Below are 19,916 nucleotides of genomic sequence, written 5' to 3'. Positions count from 1 at the left end.
GCAGGGGAAACTCCTGCAGTTGGTTTCTTAACATACTCTACCACAGTGGGAACTCCAAGATCTCATTTAATTGAAGTATAATTCACTTAATGTATTACATTAGTTTCAGGTGTACGACAGAGTGATTCACTGGTTTTATCCATTGCAAAGTGATCACCAGGATCAGTCCAGTGACCGTCTGTCGCCATACAATGTTAGCACAATGTCCTTACGCTGCCCATTACATCCCTGACTTAGTTATTTTATGCTTTCTAAGTCCCTCTGTTTTGTTGCAAATGGCAAAATTTCATTCTTTTTTATTTTATTTTAATTTTTATTTTTTGGTCTTTTTGCCTTTTCCAGGGCCGCTCCCGCAGCATATGGAGGTTCCCAGGCTAGGAGTCAAATCGTAGCTATAGCCACCGGCCTACGCCAGAGACACAGCAACTCGGGATCCGAGCCGCATCTGCGACCTACGCCACAGCTCACGGCAATGCCGGATCCTTAACCCACTGAGCAAGGCCAGGGTTCGAACCCACAACCTCATGGTTCCTAGTCGGATTCGTTAACCACTGTGCCACAATGGGAACTCCTTTAATCCATTTGAATTTATTTTTGTATGTGTTGTTAGAAAGTGGTCCGTTTAGATTCTTTTGCACGTAGCTGTCCAGTTTTCCCTCACCATGTATTTAAGAGGCTTTCTTTTCCCCATTGTGTAATCTTGCTTTCTTTATTGCAGATTAATTGACCATAACAGCATGGATTTATTTCTGGGCTCTTTATTCTGTTCCGTTGACACATGTCTGTTTTTGTGCCATTGCTATACAGATTACTATAGCTTTTTACTATGGAATGAAATCAGTGTGATACCTTCAGCTTTGTTCTTTTTCAAGATTGCTTTGGCTGTTTAGGGTCTGTTGTGTTTTCAAACAAATATTAAAATTATTTGTTCTAGTTCAGATAGTATCAAATGCCTTTGGTATTTTGATGGGGGGGTACATTGAATTTATAGATAGCCTTGGGGAGTGTAGTATTTTAACAGTATTCTTTGAGGAATTCCCTGGTGGCCTAGTGGTTAAGGGGCTGGCATTGTCACTGCTGTGGCAAGGGTTTGATCCCTGGTCTGAAAACTTCTGCATGCCCTGGGTGTGGCCAAACAAATGATATTCTTCCCATCCCTTTGTTTTATGTCACATTTACTTTTTTTTTTTTTTTTTTTTTTTTTTTTTTTGTCTTTTTGCCATTTCTTGGGCCGCTGCCGCGGCAAATGGAGGTTCCCAGGCTAGGGGTCAAATCAGAACTGTAGCTGCTGGCCTACACCAGGGCCACAGCAACTCGGGATCCAAGCCGAGTCTGCAACCTACACCACAGCTCATGCTACGCCAGATCCTTAACCCACTGAGCAAGGCAGAGATCGAACCCGCAGCCTCATGGTTCCTAGTTGGATTCGTTAACCCACTGAGCCATGATGGGAACTCCTGCATTTACTTTCTTTCATCACATTCTTAAAGTTTTCCAAGTACAGCTCATTTACCTCTTTGGATTGATTTATTCCTTGGTGATTGTTTTGTTTTTCAAAGCAATTATAAATGGGGTTGTTGTTTATTTATTTATTACTTACTTTTTCTTGTTATGGCCACATCTGTGGCATATGGAAGTACTCGGGCAAGGGCCACAGCAATGCTGGATCTGAGCCACATCTGTGACCTACAACACAGCTCATAGCAACACTGGATCCTTAACCCACTGAGTGAGGCCAAGGATTGAACCTGCATCCTCATGAATGCTAATTGGGTTTGTTAATTGCTGAGCCATCACGGAAACTCATTAATTTCTTTTTCTATTTTTTTTTTTTTTCTCTATGGTTGTGCCTGCAGCATGCAGAAGTTCCCAGGCCAGGGATTGAACCCACACCACAGTAGCAGCCCAAGCCGTTGCAGTTATAGTGCCAGAACCTTAATCTGCTGCACATTGGGGAATCTTCTCTTTCTGATAGTTGTTAGTGTACAGAAATGCAACAGATTTCTGTATATTAATTTTGTATCCTACCATATTACTGAATTAATGAGTTCTTTTTTTTTTTTTTTTTTTTTTAAGGCTACACCTGCAGCATATGGAGGTTCCCAGGCTCCGGGTTGAATCGGAGCTGTAGTCACTGGCCTGCACCACAGCCACAGCAACTTGGGATCTGAACCACGTCTGTGATGACCTACACCACAGCTCACAGCAACACCAGATCTTTAACCCACTGAGTGAGGCCAGGGATCGAACCTTTGTCCTCATGGATGTTAGTCAGATTCGTTTCTGCTGAGCCATGACAGGAACTCCTAATTGATGAGTTCTAATAGTTTTTTGGTGTGTCTTCAAGATTTTCTATATATAGTTTTATGTCATCTTATACAGCTATACTTCTTCCTTTCCACTTTTGAGTTTCTTTTATGTCTTTCTCTTGTCTGGTTGCTGTGGCTATTCAATAATATGTTGAATAAAAGCAATGAGAGTGGGCATCCTTGTCTTGTTCCTGATCTTAGAGGAAATTCTTTCAGCTTTTCACCATTGAGTATGTTACCTGTGGCTTGTCATATATGGCTTTTATTATGTTGAGGTGTGTTTTCTCTATACCCACTTTGTTGAGAATTTTGGTTATAAATGGATGTTGAATTTTGTCAAAAGCTTTTTCTGCATCTATTCAGATTATCATATGATGTTTATTCAATTTGTTAATGTGGTATATCACATTGATTGACTTTCAGATATTGAATCATCTCTAAATCCTGGGATAAACTCCATTTGATCATAGTATATGATTCTTTTAACAGATTGTTGAATTTGGTTTGCTAATAGTTCTTTGAGGGTTTTTACATCTGTATTTATTAATGATACTGGGCTGTGTGTAAGTGTATCTTTGGTGTCTTTGCCTGGTTTTGGTATCAAGGTGGTACTCACCTCTTAGGAGTTCAGAGGTGTTCCTTCTTTTTCAGTTTTTTGGAATAATTTAAGAAGGATGGGTATTAGCCCTTTTTATTTTTTGCTTTTTAGGGGCAAACCTACGGCATGTGGAAGTTCCCAGGCTAAGGGTTGAATCAGAGCTGCAACTGCTGACCTACACCGCAGCCACAGCAACTCAGAATCCAAGCTGCATCTGCGACCTATACCACAGCTCACACCAACCCCGGATCCTTAACCCGCTGAGCGAGGCCAGGGATCAAACCCAAGTCCTCATGAATCCTAGTTGTGTTTGTTACTGCTAAGCCACAACTGGAACTCCTTATAGTTTGTTTTGTTTATTTGTGTGTAATTGTTTGTAGTAATCTCTGATGATCATCTGTATTTCTGTGGTGTTGTAACCTCTCTTTCATTTCTGATTTTATTGGGGCGCTCTTTTTTTTCCTGATGAGGCTGGCTAAAAGCTTATCACTTTTATTATGTTTTTCAGAAAATCAGCTTAGTTTCATTGATCTTTTTTCTTTTTTTTTTTTTAGTCTCTCTATTTCATTTTTTCTCTCATTGTTTATTTATTAATGGCCGCATCTGGGGCATATAGAAATTCCTGGGCTAGGGGTTAAATTGGAGCTGCAGCTGTGACCTACGCCGCAGCTATGGGAATGCTGAGACCTTAACCTGCTGTGCCATAGCAGGAGCACCCTCTCCATCAGTTTTTATTACCCTGTTTCTCCTGTACCCCCCGAGATTACTTAGTATATTTGGTCTTTAACAATCTTTATAAATTTGTTTTTATTGATATGCAATTCACATTTTTGGTCTTTAACAAATCTTTATAAATTTGTTTTTATTGATATGCAATTCACATTTTTAAAGTATACAATTTAGTGGTTTACAGTATATGCATAAAATTGTGCAGCCATCACCACTAATTCCAGAACATTTTCATCACCCCAAAAAGACACCCTATATCCATTAGCAGTCACTCACTCCCCTTAGCCCCTCCCTGTTCCCAACCCCTGACAACCACTAATCTACTTTCTGTCTATGTGTATTTATTTATTCCGGACATTTCATATACTTGGATCATATATGTGTCCTTTTTTGTCTAGCTTCTTTCATTTAGCATAATGTTTTCAAGATTCATTCATGTGGTAACACGTATCAGTGTTCCAGTTCTTTTCATGGCTAAATTATATTCTGTTATGTGGCTGTACCACATTTTGTTTTTTTGTTAGTCGATGGACATTTGGGTTTTTTCCTACTTTTTGGCTGTTACGAATAATGCTATTGTGAATATTTGTGTACACATTTTTGTGTGGACTTATGTATTCACGTCTCTGCGGTGTACACCTAGGAGTTGGGTCATATGGGAGCTCTGTTTAACATTCTGAGGAACTGCCAGACTGTTTCAGTGTGGCTGCACCATTTCGTATTCCCAACAGCAGTATGTGAGAGTTCCATCTTCTCCACATCCTTGATAACTCTTGTCACTGTCTTTTAGCCATTCCAGTGAGTGTTAAGTAGTACCTCATAGTGATTTTGATTTATACATACTTCCCCTAATGACACTGAGCTCAAATCCTCCTTGAGAAACTAGGGAGAATATAACTGATTGTCTCTAGTGGACCCCAGCCACACACCCTCTTCCCCCAATGGCTTATCTGTAATTTACTTCTTTCTCCCTCTCTTCAGATTGTGAATAAATGGAACACAGCTCTTATTGGCCTTATGACATACTTTCGGGAGGCTGTGGTGAACACCCAGGAGCTCCTGGACCTGCTGGTGAAGTGTGAGAACAAGATCCAGACACGGATTAAGATTGGCCTCAACTCCAAGATGCCAAGTCGGTTCCCCCCTGTCGTGTTCTACACGCCTAAGGAGTTGGGTGGACTTGGAATGCTCTCAATGGGGCATGTGCTCATCCCCCAGTCTGACCTCAGGTAGGCCTTGGCTGAATCTTGCTAGACCCTGAGGAAGGGGGATGTTTATTTTCAGCCTGTAGTATTTTTCTAATCTTGGTTGTGCCCCCAAACAGGTGGTCCAAGCAGACAGATGTAGGTATCACACACTTTCGTTCAGGAATGAGCCATGAAGAAGACCAGTTGATTCCCAACTTGTATCGCTACATACAGCCATGGGAGAGTGAGTTCATTGATTCTCAGCGGGTCTGGGCTGAGTATGCACTCAAGAGACAAGAGGCCATTGCTCAGAACAGGTGGGCATCCAGGAGGGCATAGCAGTCCTGTTTGGGGAGGGTGACTGTTGAGCCCCGTGTGGAGGTCAGAGAATGTCTCTCTCTCTTTTTTTTTTTTTTTTTTTTGGTCTTTCTAGGGCCTCACCTGCAGCATATGGAGTTTCCTAGGCTAGGGGTCGAATTGGAGTTGTAGCTGCTGGTCTACACCACAGCTCATGGCAACAACCGATCCTTTACCCACTGAGCAGGCAGGGATCGAACCCACATCCTCATGGATACTAGTCAGATTTGTTTCCTCTGAGACACGACAGGAACTCCATCCAGCATGTCATATTTTTCTGGAGTCAAGGAAGTAGGTTTTAGGGAGTCCCCACTGTAGTGCAGTGGGTTGATGATCCAGTGTTGTCTCTGTGGTGGCACGGGTTTGATCCCTGGCCCAGTGCAGTGGGTTAAGGATCTGGTATTGCCGCAGCTGTGGTGTAGGTTGCACCTGCAACTCAGATGTGTTCACTGGCCTGGAAACTTCCATATGCTGTGCGTGTGTTCGAAAAAGAAAAACAAACCAAAAAAATTGGAAGTAGGTCCTGTGTGTGACCCTCTTTATCCTTGGCGAGGGAGAAATGCTAAACTCTTCATACAAGCATACGTTTGGTCTTTTCTCCTTGGCAGACGACTGACCTTAGAAGATCTAGAAGATTCATGGGATCGTGGTATTCCTCGAATCAACACCCTCTTCCAGAAGGACCGGCACACGCTGGCTTATGATAAGGGCTGGCGTGTTCGTACTGACTTTAAGCAGTACCAGGTACGTGAAGGGGATGATGGAGAGAGTTTCCCTGAACTAGAATCGGTGGCCGTGAGGTATAGGTCACAGGTGTGGCTTGGATCTGGTGTGGCTGCGGCTGTGGGGTTGGTCAGCAGCTGCAGCTCCAATTCAGTGCCTACCCAGGGAATTTCCGTATGGTGCAAGTGCAGCCCTAAAAAGAAAGAAAAAAAGAATCTGTGGCCATGCCAGGAACCTAGGGCAGTGAGCACCCAGAAGCTTGACCGTACCTGCCTTGCCATGTAGGTTTTGAAGCAGAACCCTTTTTGGTGGACACACCAGCGGCATGACGGGAAGCTCTGGAACCTGAACAACTACCGTACAGACATGATCCAGGCCCTGGGTGGTGTGGAGGGCATCCTGGAACACACTCTCTTCAAGGGCACGTACTTCCCTACCTGGGAAGGGCTTTTCTGGTAAGGAGTCTGTTGTCCCCTTAGAGCGACCTCTCCTATGTCACACCCCTCTGAGCTCAATGCCTTCTGTGCCTTTGGTTTCTGCTGTGGTGTTTCCCAGTCAGCCAGCCCGGGAGGAGGGCAGTGTTCTGGGGGGTGGCAGGACGTGACTACCTTGTTGTTCTGCTTTCCAGGGAGAAGGCCAGTGGTTTCGAGGAGTCTATGAAGTGGAAGAAGCTAACCAACGCTCAGCGATCTGGATTGAACCAGATTCCCAATCGTAGATTCACCCTCTGGTGGTCCCCCACCATCAACCGAGCCAATGTGAGTGTGGTGTGGTCAGTAGACATGGGAGATGGGCAGCTGGAAACAAGAATTTCTTCTTCCTTGGTTATGTCCTGAGACCCACAGTCCCTTGGCCTCTAGTGTCACTCTGGTTTTCCTGTCAGGTGTACGTAGGCTTTCAGGTGCAGCTGGACCTGACGGGCATCTTCATGCATGGCAAGATCCCCACCCTGAAGATCTCCCTCATCCAGATCTTCCGAGCTCACTTGTGGCAGAAGATCCACGAGAGCATCGTTATGGACTTGTGTCAGGTAGGCTGGAATTGAGGGTGGAGGATGCCACAAAAACTCAAGTCAGGAGTTCCCGTCGTGGCGCAGTGGTTAACGAATCCGACTAGGAACCATGAGGTTGTGGGTTCGGTCCCTGCCCTTGCTCCGTGGGTTAATGATCCGGTGTTGCCGTGAGCTGTGGTGTAGGTTGCAGACGCGGCTCGGATCCCGCGTTGCTGTGGCTCTGGCATAGGCTGGTGGCTACAGCTCCGATTCAACCCCTAGCCTGGGAACCTCCATATGCCGCGGGAGCGGCCCAAGAAATAGCAACAACAACAATAACAACAAAAAGACAAAAAAAAAAAAAAAAACTCAAGTCAGCTTTCGCTTTGGAGTATGGGGAATGCACCCTTGAAGCTCCAAGGATGAAACTTCTCTTGTGGTACCAGGGGTCACATTATCTTAGCTTCTGTAAGTGGGCTTCCATAAACGTTGTAACCTTTCCACCTTGGCCTCCAGGTGTTTGATCAGGAACTGGATGCACTGGAAATCGAGACGGTACAGAAGGAGACAATCCACCCCCGAAAGTCCTATAAGATGAACTCTTCCTGTGCAGATATCCTGCTCTTTGCCTCCTACAAGTGGAATGTCTCCCGGCCCTCGTTGTTGGCAGACTCCAAGTAAGTGCCCTTTGACCCAGCCGCAGGCATCCAAGAACCTTAGTTTTACTGTTCTCCTAGCGTACTTGAGGAATTGTCCCTGGCTGTCTAACTTGGAGCCAGTGCTGCCCCTGGATCTTGCCATCATCCTCAGCCACGTCTGCTGATTCTCTCATGGGTCTTATTGATCTGGAACAGGCAGAGGGGTAGGTTTTGAGATGCAGATGTAGTGATTGAGAGTTCTCGCGGTTCTGGGGACATTGGCTGTGCTTGTGTCTGCCTGGAAGCCTACGCTTCTGACCCCTCTCCGCCCTCAGGGATGTGATGGACAGCACCACCACTCAGAAGTATTGGATTGACATCCAGTTGCGCTGGGGGGACTATGATTCTCATGACATTGAGCGCTACGCCCGGGCCAAGTTCTTAGACTACACCACAGACAATATGAGTATCTACCCTTCACCCACGGGCGTGCTCATTGCCATTGACCTGGCCTATAACCTGCACAGGTAAGTTGGGGCTGAGGAGCATGTATCCGTCAGCCTCATACTTTAATACATACACATGTTTTAAGTTTGTCCAGGTGAGATGAGATTTGGCTCTTTTCTCCTCTAGGTCACTGACTGCGTGTAATGAGCAGTCAGCCTGGCCAGCAGTCTTTTCTTTCACTATAGAGTCGCGATTTGCCTTGTTCCTGGGACTGCTGGCCTGGTCTTAACATTTCTTGCCTTGTCCACCCTCACAGTGCCTATGGAAACTGGTTCCCTGGCAGCAAGCCTCTCATCCAGCAGGCCATGGCCAAAATCATGAAGGCAAACCCTGCCTTGTATGTGTTACGGGAACGGATCCGTAAGGGGTTGCAGCTCTATTCTTCTGAGCCCACTGAGCCCTATCTCTCCTCTCAGAACTATGGTGAACTCTTCTCCAACCAGATTATCTGGTTTGTGGATGACACTAATGTCTACAGAGTGACTATCCATAAGGTGAGAGCAAGACGCAGCATGGGGCTGTGGGACTCTGGGTTTGCCTGTGGGGGTGGTAAGGCAAGGGTGTGTGTCTTGGACGGAAGGCAGGTTGGTTGTGTCTGGACTTAGCTAACTGACGTAATCATTCTTCAGACCTTCGAAGGGAACTTGACCACCAAGCCCATCAATGGGGCCATCTTCATCTTCAACCCACGCACGGGGCAGCTCTTCCTCAAGATCATTCACACGTCTGTGTGGGCTGGACAGAAGCGTCTGGGGCAGGTGAGCCTGTTAAAGTGTGGAGAGGCTGGAGAACCTTGCCGCCTCTTATTCTTTGGTATGTAGATGGGGGTGTGTGTGCAAGAGTGAGAGTCTTCTCTTTCTCTCCTTGTAAGATTGAAGACGTTTCATTTAAACTTTTCCCCTGAATTACTTAACTTTGGAAGTGTGTTCTTCTATAAGAGGTCCAGGAGCGGAGTTCCCAGGTGACTCAGTGGGTTAGGATCCGGCATTCTCACTGCTGTGGCTCAGGTCACAGGTGTGGCGCCAGTTCATTCCCTGGCCTGGAAACTTCCACTTCCCTCGAGTGTGGCCAAAAAACAACAGAAAGAGATCCAAGAGTGAGGTTCTTCATTGCCTTCTAGCTGGCTTCTCTCCTTCCTGAATGTCCCATCTCCAACCTGTCTTGAAGAAGACTGCCAGAAATCATCCTTCTAAAGGGAGCAAGCATTCTTACTTATTTATTTTTAATGTCTTTTGTCTTTTTAGGGCCACACTTGTGGCATATGGAGGTTCCTAGGCTAGGGGTCTCATTGGAGCTGTAGCTGCCGACGTACACCATAGCCACAGCAATGCAGGATCCGAGCGCGTCTGCAACCTGCACCACAGCTCAGGGCAACGCCAAATCCTTAACCCACTGAGTGAGGCTGGGAGTTGAACCCACATACTCATAAATGCTAGTTGGGCTCGTTAACCACTTAGCTATGATGGGAACTCCAGGAGCAAGCATTCCTAAAACATCATTTTCACCAAATCTCTTCTCCCCCTCATCCTTTGGTAACCCCCCCCTTTTTTTTGTCATATTAACTCTTTGGTTTCCTAGATTCCTAATGTCTAGGAAGCTGTGCAGCCACAGTTTCTCTTCCTCCATAGCATGTTTCCTGATGCCCATCTTCCCTTCTTTGGCTTTGCTCACAGATCCTTCCTTCTAGAATGAACTTTCCTCTTTGTTCTGTTAATCACTGTCTTACTCATCCCTCAAGATCTCTTTCTTTGTGCAACTTTTTATGACCTTTAGCCTTAGTTTCTTTAGTCCCCGACGTAGTGTAGTATATAATCAAATACGGGCTTAGGGTATTATTTTGTATGAGTTTTGTCTGGCCAGCTAGGTCGAAACATTCTTTGGGGCAAGGCCATGGTTTGCTTTTATCTATCCCTCCGAAGTACCTCCATTCCAGTAGCAGTGCACAGTAGAAACATAGTTGGATTGTTTCAGGGCTGGGATCTTTTGTTCTCATTGACTCAATTTCCACTCCCTTTACGCTTGCTTTTTAGTTGGCTAAGTGGAAGACGGCTGAGGAAGTGGCCGCCCTGATCCGCTCTTTGCCAGTGGAGGAGCAGCCCAAGCAGATCATTGTCACCAGGAAGGGCATGCTGGATCCACTGGAGGTGAGAGGTGGTGGATGCGGTAGAAGAAAAGAGGGCTGAGATCTGCTGACTCTGTTTCTAGACTTGGACTTGATCTTGTTTCAGGTGCACTTGCTGGACTTCCCCAATATCGTGATCAAAGGCTCAGAGCTCCAGCTCCCCTTCCAGGCTTGTCTCAAGGTGGAAAAGTTTGGGGATCTCATCCTTAAAGCCACTGAACCGCAGATGGTTCTCTTTAACCTCTACGATGACTGGCTCAAGACCATCTCATCTTACACGGTATGAAGTCACCTCTTGAGGAGGGTCACTCGTCTAAGAGGGGTAGGTTTGGGGGTCACAAGGAGATCCTGTGCCTTAGCTTTGCCCACAGGCCCCTTAGGGAGCCATTTTCACATCTTGAGCCTGCGGGTGGGTCAGTGGATACGGGACTGCATGTCAAGTTGGCGTACGGCGAGGGAGCTGAGTGGGGCACCTTAGAGTCTGAAATCAGTTCCTGGGTCTCCTGAAAGGATGGGATCAGGAGCAGGGAACCCGACCATCAAGGGCTGACCTGCCGCATCTCTCCCCAGGCTTTCTCCCGCCTCATCCTGATTCTGCGCGCCCTGCATGTGAATAACGACCGGGCGAAGGTGATCCTGAAGCCAGACAAGACGACGATCACGGAACCACACCACATCTGGCCCACTCTGACTGACGAGGAGTGGATCAAGGTGGAGGTGCAGCTCAAGGACCTTATCTTGGCCGACTACGGCAAGAAAAACAAGTGAGGAGACAGATGGGACGTCCAGAACGGGGGCGATGGGCGGCTTAGTGCATGGTTTCAGGGGTTTTTGAAACATTTTCAGCTCAGAGATTTCTCAAGAAATCGTCCGGCGATGCCTGTAGAAGAGAGGAGGGTAGGCAGGGTGTTCACGTGGTGTGGAGATGTCCGTGTGTCCGGGCTCAGGCTGACTCGGGCTTGGCTCCGGAGACGCTCTGTTGCCAAATCGAGAAGCGCATTTCTGTACCGTCCATACATTACAGGAAGTTCTAGCAGCCCAGACCCCCAGGTACCACTGCTAATAGCGTGTGCCCACACCTTCCTTGTTTCTCCGTCTTTGTCACTGTGGCAGTCAAAAAGCCCATAGATTTCCAGGCGCACAGTAAGGGTAACTCTGAGAACTTGTTCTAGGATTTCCATTTTTGAGTGTTTTCCGGTGTGGGGGCAGTTTTTGTTGAGGGAGAGTGGGAGGTGTGGATGCTGAGCAGGTTTGAGCATGGCTGAAAGGTGTACAGGCACAGGGCCAGCCTGGGATGTGACCCATCTTATCAGTATTAGTTTATTTCCACTTCACACTTCCTTTGCAAGTGTCACTTGAGGATTGTCTGGGATAAGAATATGGGCTCCCTTCTCCACCGAGTTACGCTCTTGCCGTTGGGGCATACCTAAGTGACCAAGGGGAAAGGATCCTTGTGGTGTGACCCACACTCTCTCCACAGTGTGAATGTGGCATCACTGACACAATCAGAAATCCGAGACATCATCCTGGGTATGGAGATCTCAGCACCATCACAGCAGCGGCAACAGATAGCTGAGATTGAGAAGCAGACCAAGGAACAGTCGCAGCTGACTGCGACCCAGACTCGTACTGTCAACAAGCACGGTGACGAGATCATCACCTCTACCACCAGCAACTATGAGACCCAGACTTTCTCATCCAAGACAGAATGGAGGGTCAGGTACTAACTATAAGGGGCAAGAGGGATAGGGACGGAAAGGACTGCCGATGCTGCCTGAGGTGCTTGTGCTGAGAAATGACAACATTCGGGAGATCCCGTTGTGGCTCAGTGGGCTAAAAACCCAACTAGTATCCATGAGGATGCGGGTTCAATCCCTGGCCTCAGCTCAGTGGGTTAAAGATCCAGCGTTGCTGCAAGCTGCAGCACGGGTCACAGATGCAGCTCAGATCTGGCATTGCTGTGGCTGTGATGTAGGCCGGTAACTGCAGCTCAGATTCAGCCCCCAGCCTGGGAACTTCCATATGCCACAGATGTGGCCCATAAAAAAAAAAAAAGAAAAAAGAGAAGAAACAGCAACCAACATTCCCTCCCTGTTTTTAGGGCCATCTCTGCTGCCAACCTGCACCTAAGGACCAATCACATCTATGTTTCATCTGATGATATCAAGGAGACTGGTTATACCTACATCCTTCCCAAGAATGTGCTCAAGAAGTTTATCTGCATATCTGACCTTCGGGCCCAAGTGAGTATGTGTGTACAAGTAGGCCACAGAAATTTTTTTTTTTTTTTTTGCTTTTTTTAGGGCCATACCTGTGGCATGTGGAAGTTCCCAGGCTAAGGGCTGAATCAGAGCTGTAGCTGCCGGCCTATGCCACAGCCACAGCAACGCCAGATGCGGGCCATGGTCTGTGACCTACACCACAGCTCACGGCAACACCTGATCCTTGATCCACTGAGCAAGGCTAGGGATCAAACCCGCATGCTCCTGGTTACTAGTCAGGTTTGTTTCTGCTGCACCACAATGGAAACTCCCACAGATTTTTATGTGCCTAAAACATTTGAGATTTCCTGGAACTAGAGATGCTGGTTTTGAGATTCACGGATGAGTAAACACACAAGGATAGCTAAAACAGTGAGAAGGGTTTTGGCCCCCACCAGATACCAAAACCTTAAAAAGCTATGGCAATTGAGAAAATGATTATAGAGTATTACAAGAAAAAATATTTACTATCTTAGTGTTGGGAAAACCTTAAAGAAGAGACAAAAATCCATCATCAAAATTGATAACTTGTACATGACAAAGGATACCACAAAAGACAAACTAAAAACAGGAAGGGAATATTTGCATTAACTCCAAGATAAAATGTTAGGATCTAGAATAGGGAATTCTCAGAAGTTGATTTTTATCAAAGAAAACTGTAGAAGAATAGGCCAAGAATATGAAAGTATTTCAAAAAAGGAACTGCAGGTGGAAAACATAATATGAAAAGATGGTTAACTTTACGAACAATCTGTGAAATTCGTATTTTATAAAATACCAGTTTGTGGCCTCAACTTGGTGATTTTGAGATTTTTAATATCCTGTGTTGAGTGAGTTTATAGAAACAGGGTTTTTTGTTCATGACGGTGTAAAATTTAAAGTACTGCTTAGAGCTGGTTTTAAAAGTGTACTCAGCTTGTGGAAGTGCATGAGCTGTGTGCTCGTTTGTGGTGCTGCACTGAAATAATCAACTGGGGCGTGTGCGAGTGGTCCTGATTCCTGGAGTCCACTCGAGATTCTGATGTGGTAAGTCTGAGATGAGGTCCATGTTTAACATTGTGAATAATAATCCCAGGTTTTGTTTTTTGTTGTTGTTGTTATTGTTGCTATCTTTTTAGGGCTGCACCCGTGGCATATGGAGGTTCCCAGGCTAGGAGTCCAATTGGAACTATAGCCGCCGGCCTATGCCACAGCCACAGCAACGTGGGATTCGAGCCTCGTCTGCGACCTACATCACAGCTCATGGCAACGCTGGATCTTTAACCCACTGAGTGAGGCGAGGTATTGAACCTGCATTCTCATGGATACTAGTTGGGTTTGTTAACTGCTGAGCCACAATGGGAACTTTTTTTTTTTTTTTTTTGGCTGAAACCACAGCATGTGGAATTTCCTGGGCCAGGGATGGAACCCTCACCACAGCAGTGACAAAAATGCCAGACCCATGACGCAAGGGAATTCCTTAACCCTGGGTGTTTCTGATGCAGGAGATTCTGACCGCATTTTGAGAAACTCTGTTCTTGTTCTTGGAGAAGCGAATGAGACACAGCTGACAGTCACGCGTCTGGGTTGGTACTAAGAATCTTTGGTTTTTGACCTCCTCGTCTCTAGATTGCAGGGTACCTGTATGGGGTGAGTCCACCAGATAACCCCCAGGTGAAGGAGATCCGCTGCATCGTGATGGTGCCACAGTGGGGCACTCACCAGACCGTGCATCTGCCTGGCCAGCTGCCCCAGCACGAGTACCTCAAGGTCAGTGGGGGTGCAGGTGAACTGGGGCCCTCTGCTCTCAGAGTGGTGGAGGGAAGGCAGGATGTTACTCTAATGGGTGGGATTCCTGGCTGCGGACAAGGCTCAAAGTAATTTCACTGCTCTACCAATAGGAAATGGAACCCTTAGGTTGGATTCATACACAGCCCAACGAGTCCCCCCAGCTATCACCCCAGGATGTCACCACCCATGCCAAGATCATGGCTGACAACCCATCTTGGGATGGCGAGAAGACCATCATCATCACCTGCAGGTGGGCTTGGGCCCCCTTGGGAGGAAGTGTGGTGGGGTAGACATTCCAGGTTAGAACCCAGACGGTGGCCTGAGCTCTGACTCTGTCCCCATCCCTCCTCAGCTTCACACCAGGCTCCTGCACCCTGACAGCCTACAAGCTGACCCCCAGTGGCTATGAGTGGGGCCGCCAGAACACAGACAAGGGCAACAACCCCAAGGGCTACCTACCGTCGCACTACGAGAGGGTCCAGATGCTACTGTCAGACCGCTTCCTTGGCTTCTTTATGGTCCCTGCCCAGTCCTCATGGAACTACAACTTTATGGGTATGTGGGGCATTGCAGGTGGGGAGCGGGGCTGGAAGTGAGGCTGGGGTTAGGCCACCACCCTTAGTCCTTAGGGCCAGACTCTGGTTTGGAGATGGCCCAGGCTGGATGAGGCAGGTGGACCTTGTCCACATGAGACATTTCCTTCTACTCCAAGGTGTCCGGCATGATCCCAACATGAAGTATGAGCTGCAGCTGGCAAACCCCAAAGAGTTCTACCACGAGGTGCACCGACCTTCCCACTTCCTCAACTTCGCTCTCCTGCAGGAGGGTGAGGTCTACTCTGCGGACCGAGAGGACCTCTATGCCTAGCTGTCCCCTCACCCCCTGCTTCAGACTCCCCTAAGGCTAGAGCGTTTTACCCCCACAGACAAGCTGGTGACATTCAGCAGCTTGGCCCCTTTTTCCTCTATTTGTGCTTATTATGTTGTTGATCTCCTGTGACTTGTAATTCTGAACAAAGTATAATAATAAATTTTGTATAAATAGGGGTTTTTGAGGTTTTTTTTTTTTTACCCTGAGCTCAAATTCTGGATGTAGGGATAATAGGCAGGACTTGTTGACAGCAGGGCGTGGGACTGGTTCTTGAGGCCCGCTGTTCAGGGAGCTGTGGGGGTAAGTATCCTCTAGACTCAGAACTAAAGGGGACTTGGACCGTCACACTGTTGCCACCATGACCACACAGGCCGATGTCCCTTCAAAATACTTGCAAACCCTCACCCCTTTTCAACATCTCTTGAGCAGTTGCTGCTGTTTTGAGTGTATAAGCTCCTGGCTTGTCCTCTGCCACTGTGGTATCCAGCCTAGCCCCTTAAGGCTTTGCGTCACTCTCAGTCCATCTTGGAAACAGGCACGGGGCTGGACAGTTGGCTGGCACTGCTGAGGCAGTGACAACCCTCCTACCTCTCACCTCCTCCTGTTGAGCTGGCGGCCAAGTCAGGCCCAGTGACTCCAGACACAGGGGTGGAGCCTGGCTTGGGCACTGCGGGGAGGGCTTGACAAAAGTGACCACTTAGAGCCCTGAGCCTCAGCTCCAGGCCGCCTGGCTGGAAGTTGGCTGTCCTGCTTCCTGTGACCTTGGGGGCTTGAACAGGACTGGGCCCAGGGCACAGAGACTCCCTTGCCAGGCCTTTTCCCTTAGTTGCTCCTCCCTTGTCACTTCTACTCCGCCCTCTACTGCCCTAAACTGCTTCCTGGGCCGGGACTTTGTTTTTTTCCTGCCCTAGTTGGGGGCGTGGGGAGGGTGTCGCAGCCCCAGTCGCCTTGGGAGACATGGAGCCCAGGAGGGTGGCTCCTGGGGCGCACGACTGGGGGCCTCGGGTGGACGCGGGGTCCGGGACGGCCGCGGAGCTCGTGTACCACCTAGCGGGGGCCCTGGGCACTGAGCTGAAGGAGCTGGCGCGCCGCTTCGGGCCGGAGGCTGCGGCCGGGCTCGTGCCGCTCGTGGTGAGGGCGCTGGAGCTTCTGGAAAAGGCGGCCGTCGGGCCCGCCCCAGACTCGGTGAGTCACGGCCAGCTCCCCTCGCCACCCGAGGGGTCGGCGGGGCCTGACCCTGAGAGCCTGGCCTCCCCCAGCTGCAGGTATCGGCGCAGCAGGCCGAACTGGAGCTGCGGCGGCTGCGGGAGGAGAACGAGCGCCTCCGTATAGAGTTGCGCTCTGGGCCACAGGGTGAGTACGGACGCGCCGGGATCGGGGCACGGCGGGGCGGCTCCGCTGAGGGCCACACCTAAGAACGCCCCTTCCTCAGAAGAGCGCGCTCTGCTGCGGCAGCTCAAGGAGGTGACCGACCGCCAGAGAGACGAACTCCGAGCTCACAACCGTGACTTGCTGCAGCGCAGCCAGGAGACCGAGGCGGTGAGGGCGGGGCGGGGCCGACTACGGGAGGCGGGGCTCTCCCGGCCCCCGTCGCCCCGCCCACCAGCCACCGCCTTTGCTCCGCCCACAGTTGCAGGAGCAGCTGCAGCGCCTCCTGCTGGTGAATGCGGAGTTGCGGCACAAGCTGGCCGCCGTGGAAACCCAGCTGCGCGCCGCGCGGGACCGCGAGAGCGAGCGAGAGCTGCAGCGCGAAGCGGCCGTGGGGCCGCCTCCAGAGCGGGCGCGGGGCCAGGCCGGAGGTCCCGTGGGTGAGCAGGGTCAAGAGCCCGAGCGGGGGGCCCCCGACGCCGGAACCCAGGGGACCCCTGAGAACCCGGTGAGTGCCATAGGTGGTCAGGGACTCGTGGGCGCTCGGGAAAGGTTTGCTGTGCTGCGTAGCCGGGCCACCGGGAAATTGGAAGGCGGTACGAGCCAGAGCACTGGTCTGGCATCCCTTGGAGTGCCCTGGCCTCTCAAGTCTCCCAGCGGGTCGCGGGGGGCACATCAGCTCCAGCCGCGGCGCCCCCACACCTGTCTTTCCGCAGACGGACGCCCCGCCGCAGCCAGGGCGCCCCCCCAAGGTGGGGCAGTGCAGCTTCAGTCGAGCGGAGGTTGAGCAGATCCTTCAGGAGCGGAATGAGCTCAAAGCCAACGTGTTTCTGCTGAAGGAGGAGTTGGCCTACTTCCAGCGGTAAGGGCGCTGGACGGGGCTGGAGGCTGGGACACCACTCACACCCGCTCCTGATCTGCCTTTTTTTGTTTTTTGGCCACACCCTCAGGATGTGTAAGTACCCGGGCCAGGGATCAACCCGCGCCACAGCAGCGACCCAGGCCACTGCAGTGACAACGGCCGGATCCTTAACCCACTGCCACAGGGAGCTCCCACTTGCCTCATTCTTTGGGTCATTGCTGTATCCACGGGGTCGTGTGCAGGGCACTGTGCGGGCCCTGGAGGACAGAAATCACACAGCTCCTGCCCTCCGGGAACTTCATGCACGGACGGGAGGGCCAGTGCAGAGGGTCAGAGCAGCTACAGCAGCGTGAAGGAACTGCTCCTAGGAAGGGTGACACCTAGGCTAAGGTCTGCGGGGTTAGCAAGGCAGAGTGTCCCCAGAAGGGAGAACAGCGGGCACGGGTGCTTGGGACGGAACCTACTTTCGGCATCCCCACCACTTTTTCTCTGCCCCTCCCCCTGAGTAGGGAGCTGCTCACAGACCACCGGATCCCAGGGCTTCTGCTTGAAGCCATGAAGGTGGCTGTCAAGAAGCAACGGAAGAAGATCAAGGCCAAGATGTTAGGGACCCCAGAGGAAGCAGAGAGCAGGTAAGTCTCTGCCTCCATTCCCACCGAGCCTGGCCACCTTCTGAGGCTGCTGTCTCAGACTGTACCTGTCACCCCAATCCTGTCACTGCTGGAGCCTGTCACCTAGCCTAGTCCCTTCTGGAACCTGCTAACCTGGTCTGGTTACCCATGAGCCTACCATCTGAGCCCACCACCCTTCTCTCTGGATCTCACTGCTCCCACCTGCCTGCTCCTCGCACCTCCTGCTGAAGAAACCTGCTAACAGCTTCGCCACAGTTTTTGGTTTCTTGTCTTGGCTGCACGTTTTTTCTCAGAGGGATGAGGCTGTAGCTGCCAACTTGCCAGAAGCCTGCTGTGTGTCAGGCTCGAAAAGGAAAGCCTTCGGAGCTCCTGTGTGGCTCAGCAGGTTAAGGAACCAGTATTGTCACTGCAGGGGCTCAGGTCGCTGCTGTGGTGCGGGTTCAGTCCCTAGCCTGGAAATTTCCACGTGTCATGGGTGTGGCCAAAAAAAAAAAAAAAAAAAGAGGAGTTCCCGTTGTGGCGCAGTGGTTAACGAATCCGACTAGGAACCATGAGGTTGCAGGTTCGGTCCCTGCCCTTGCTCAGTGGGTTAACGATCCGGCGTTGCCGTGAGCTGTGGTGTAGGTTGCAGACGGGGCTCGGATCCTGCGTTGCTGTGGCTCTGGCGTAGGCCGGTGGCTGCAGCTCCGATTCGACCCCTAGCCTGGGAACCTCCATATGCCGCGGGAGTGGCCCAAGAAATGGCAAAAAAAAAAGACAAAAAAAAAAAGAAAGCCTCAGGATGTCCTCCACCTCCCCAGCTTCTTCTCTCCAGCCTTGGGGGCCCTGAAGTCACTCTGTCCCTCCCCTGCCTGCTCCTGGGGGCTGCACAGGAGGCTGAACAGAGTGGACTCCGACTCCTGTGGTCCCTCAGGGCCCTGATTAATGACCTTCCCATCTCCTCTCTCCTCGGCGTCAGTGACGATGAGGATGGCTCCTGGCTCCTGCTCTCCAGCGACAAGGGAGACCACCCACCACCTCCACCCCCTGAGTCCAGAATACGGAGTTTGTATGTTGGGGGAAGAGGACGGGCGGGGGGCGGGGGGGCACCACCTTTTCTGCTCCGCTGGTGCTCACCCCGCTTGGCCTGGACTCTGAGCATGCCTGTCCCCTCCTGCTCCCCCGGTGGCCCCTTGACCTCCCCCCGCCTCATGCTCCCTTTTCTTCCACTTGAGTCCCCTTTTTCTAGCACCCCCTGCCTTCAGCCCCATCCTTGACCTCTCGGCTCTCCCCCTAGCTTTGGCCTGTGGTATCGGGGTGAAGCAGAAGCCCCTGAAGCTGACGCCAGCAGTGCAGCTCCCAGAGAGCTGCGAGCAGGAGAGGAGGCCACAGCACCACCCCATTTGGACCCTGTAGGCAGCCTGACAGCCCCCAGCTCCTGACCGGCCCTGCTCTGCTCTTGATGAGTATCTTCCACTGGGGCATCAGTTGCCCAAGAGACCTGACTTTGGAGTCTGTCTGTGGGTGAATGTGTGCCCTCGCATGAGGCCAGGGTGCCCTCCTTCCCCCCCAAGCTCGCTGCTGTCTTTTCTCTATCTCTTTTTTTGGGGGGGTGGGGGTTGCACCCATGACACATGGAAGTTCCCGGGCCAGGGATCAAAGCTGCGCCACCGCAGAGACTGGAGCCACTGCAGTGACTATGCCCAATCCTTAACCCTCTGAGTCACAAGGGAACTCCCCAAAGCTCTTTTCTAATCCCGGCCTGAGCCAGGGCGTGCCGGGGAGTTCAGCCTACCTTCCTTCTTATATCTCTGGGCCCAGCCTCGGGGCCACATGAAAGTGCTTCTTCTCCGAGAGTTTCCCCCTCCATGAAATGGAGAGCTGACTTCCTCCCTCCCGGGGGTTGGTACGGATGGCCTAAGCTAATTATAATAAAGCAACTGCCCTTGATACCCAGAAACTGCTCCACGTCTGTCTGTCCGTGGCCTGCCCCTGCTCAGCTCTTCCCGGAAG

The 19,916-nt window shown here is 50.4% G+C and overlaps 2 protein-coding genes across 6 annotated transcripts in view; both read left to right on the top strand.

Annotated features, from left to right (window-relative positions):
- Positions 1-15,238, top strand: part of PRPF8 (pre-mRNA processing factor 8) — a 34,160-nt gene extending 18,922 nt beyond the window's left edge. For 2 of the 4 annotated variants that reach the window (XM_021067569.2, XM_021067568.2), the window contains exons 25-43: positions 4,618-4,865; positions 4,961-5,140; positions 5,789-5,924; positions 6,189-6,358; positions 6,532-6,661; positions 6,787-6,933; positions 7,411-7,571; positions 7,868-8,059; positions 8,296-8,533; positions 8,669-8,797; positions 10,070-10,183; positions 10,268-10,441; positions 10,732-10,925; positions 11,642-11,881; positions 12,263-12,404; positions 14,031-14,171; positions 14,303-14,442; positions 14,545-14,747; positions 14,905-15,238. In XM_021067569.2, the coding sequence (XP_020923228.1) occupies positions 4,618-4,865; positions 4,961-5,140; positions 5,789-5,924; positions 6,189-6,358; positions 6,532-6,661; positions 6,787-6,933; positions 7,411-7,571; positions 7,868-8,059; positions 8,296-8,533; positions 8,669-8,797; positions 10,070-10,183; positions 10,268-10,441; positions 10,732-10,925; positions 11,642-11,881; positions 12,263-12,404; positions 14,031-14,171; positions 14,303-14,442; positions 14,545-14,747; positions 14,905-15,059 (3,234 nt within the window). In that variant the 3' untranslated portion in view covers positions 15,060-15,238. Of the gene's footprint in view, positions 1-4,617; positions 4,866-4,960; positions 5,270-5,788; positions 5,925-6,188; positions 6,359-6,531; positions 6,662-6,786; positions 6,934-7,158; positions 7,263-7,410; positions 7,572-7,867; positions 8,060-8,295; positions 8,534-8,668; positions 8,798-10,069; positions 10,184-10,267; positions 10,442-10,731; positions 10,926-11,641; positions 11,882-12,262; positions 12,405-14,030; positions 14,172-14,302; positions 14,443-14,544; positions 14,748-14,904 lie in introns of those variants that run through there. The other 2 variants (XR_014821477.1, XR_014821476.1) reach the window with 2 other exon arrangements.
- Positions 15,239-15,971: 733 nt separating this feature from the next.
- RILP (Rab interacting lysosomal protein) lies at positions 15,972-19,863 on the top strand. 2 transcript variants are annotated; one of them, XM_084985645.1, is made up of 8 exons: positions 15,972-16,247; positions 16,322-16,415; positions 16,498-16,601; positions 16,693-16,938; positions 17,147-17,292; positions 17,802-17,924; positions 18,883-18,972; positions 19,201-19,863. In XM_084985645.1, exons 1-8 carry the CDS (start codon positions 16,020-16,022, stop codon positions 19,343-19,345), a joined length of 1,176 nt encoding a protein of 391 aa, XP_084841771.1. In that variant the 5' UTR covers positions 15,972-16,019; the 3' UTR covers positions 19,346-19,863. The 2 variants fall into 2 exon arrangements, with proteins under 2 accessions (XP_084841771.1, XP_013845455.1); XM_013990001.3 differs by having other exon boundaries at positions 16,495-16,601.
- Positions 19,864-19,916: the final 53 nt, after the last annotated feature.

The sequence above is a fragment of the Sus scrofa genome, chromosome 12, assembly GCF_054392235.1.
Source record: "Sus scrofa isolate SSC_HxYL_T2T_F1_AM1 chromosome 12, Sscrofa_HxYL_maternal_Yorkshire_Landrace_v2.0, whole genome shotgun sequence".
NCBI classification, from domain to species: Eukaryota; Metazoa; Chordata; class Mammalia; order Artiodactyla; family Suidae; genus Sus; species Sus scrofa.
This window is presented reverse-complemented; position numbering and strand designations above follow the sequence as displayed.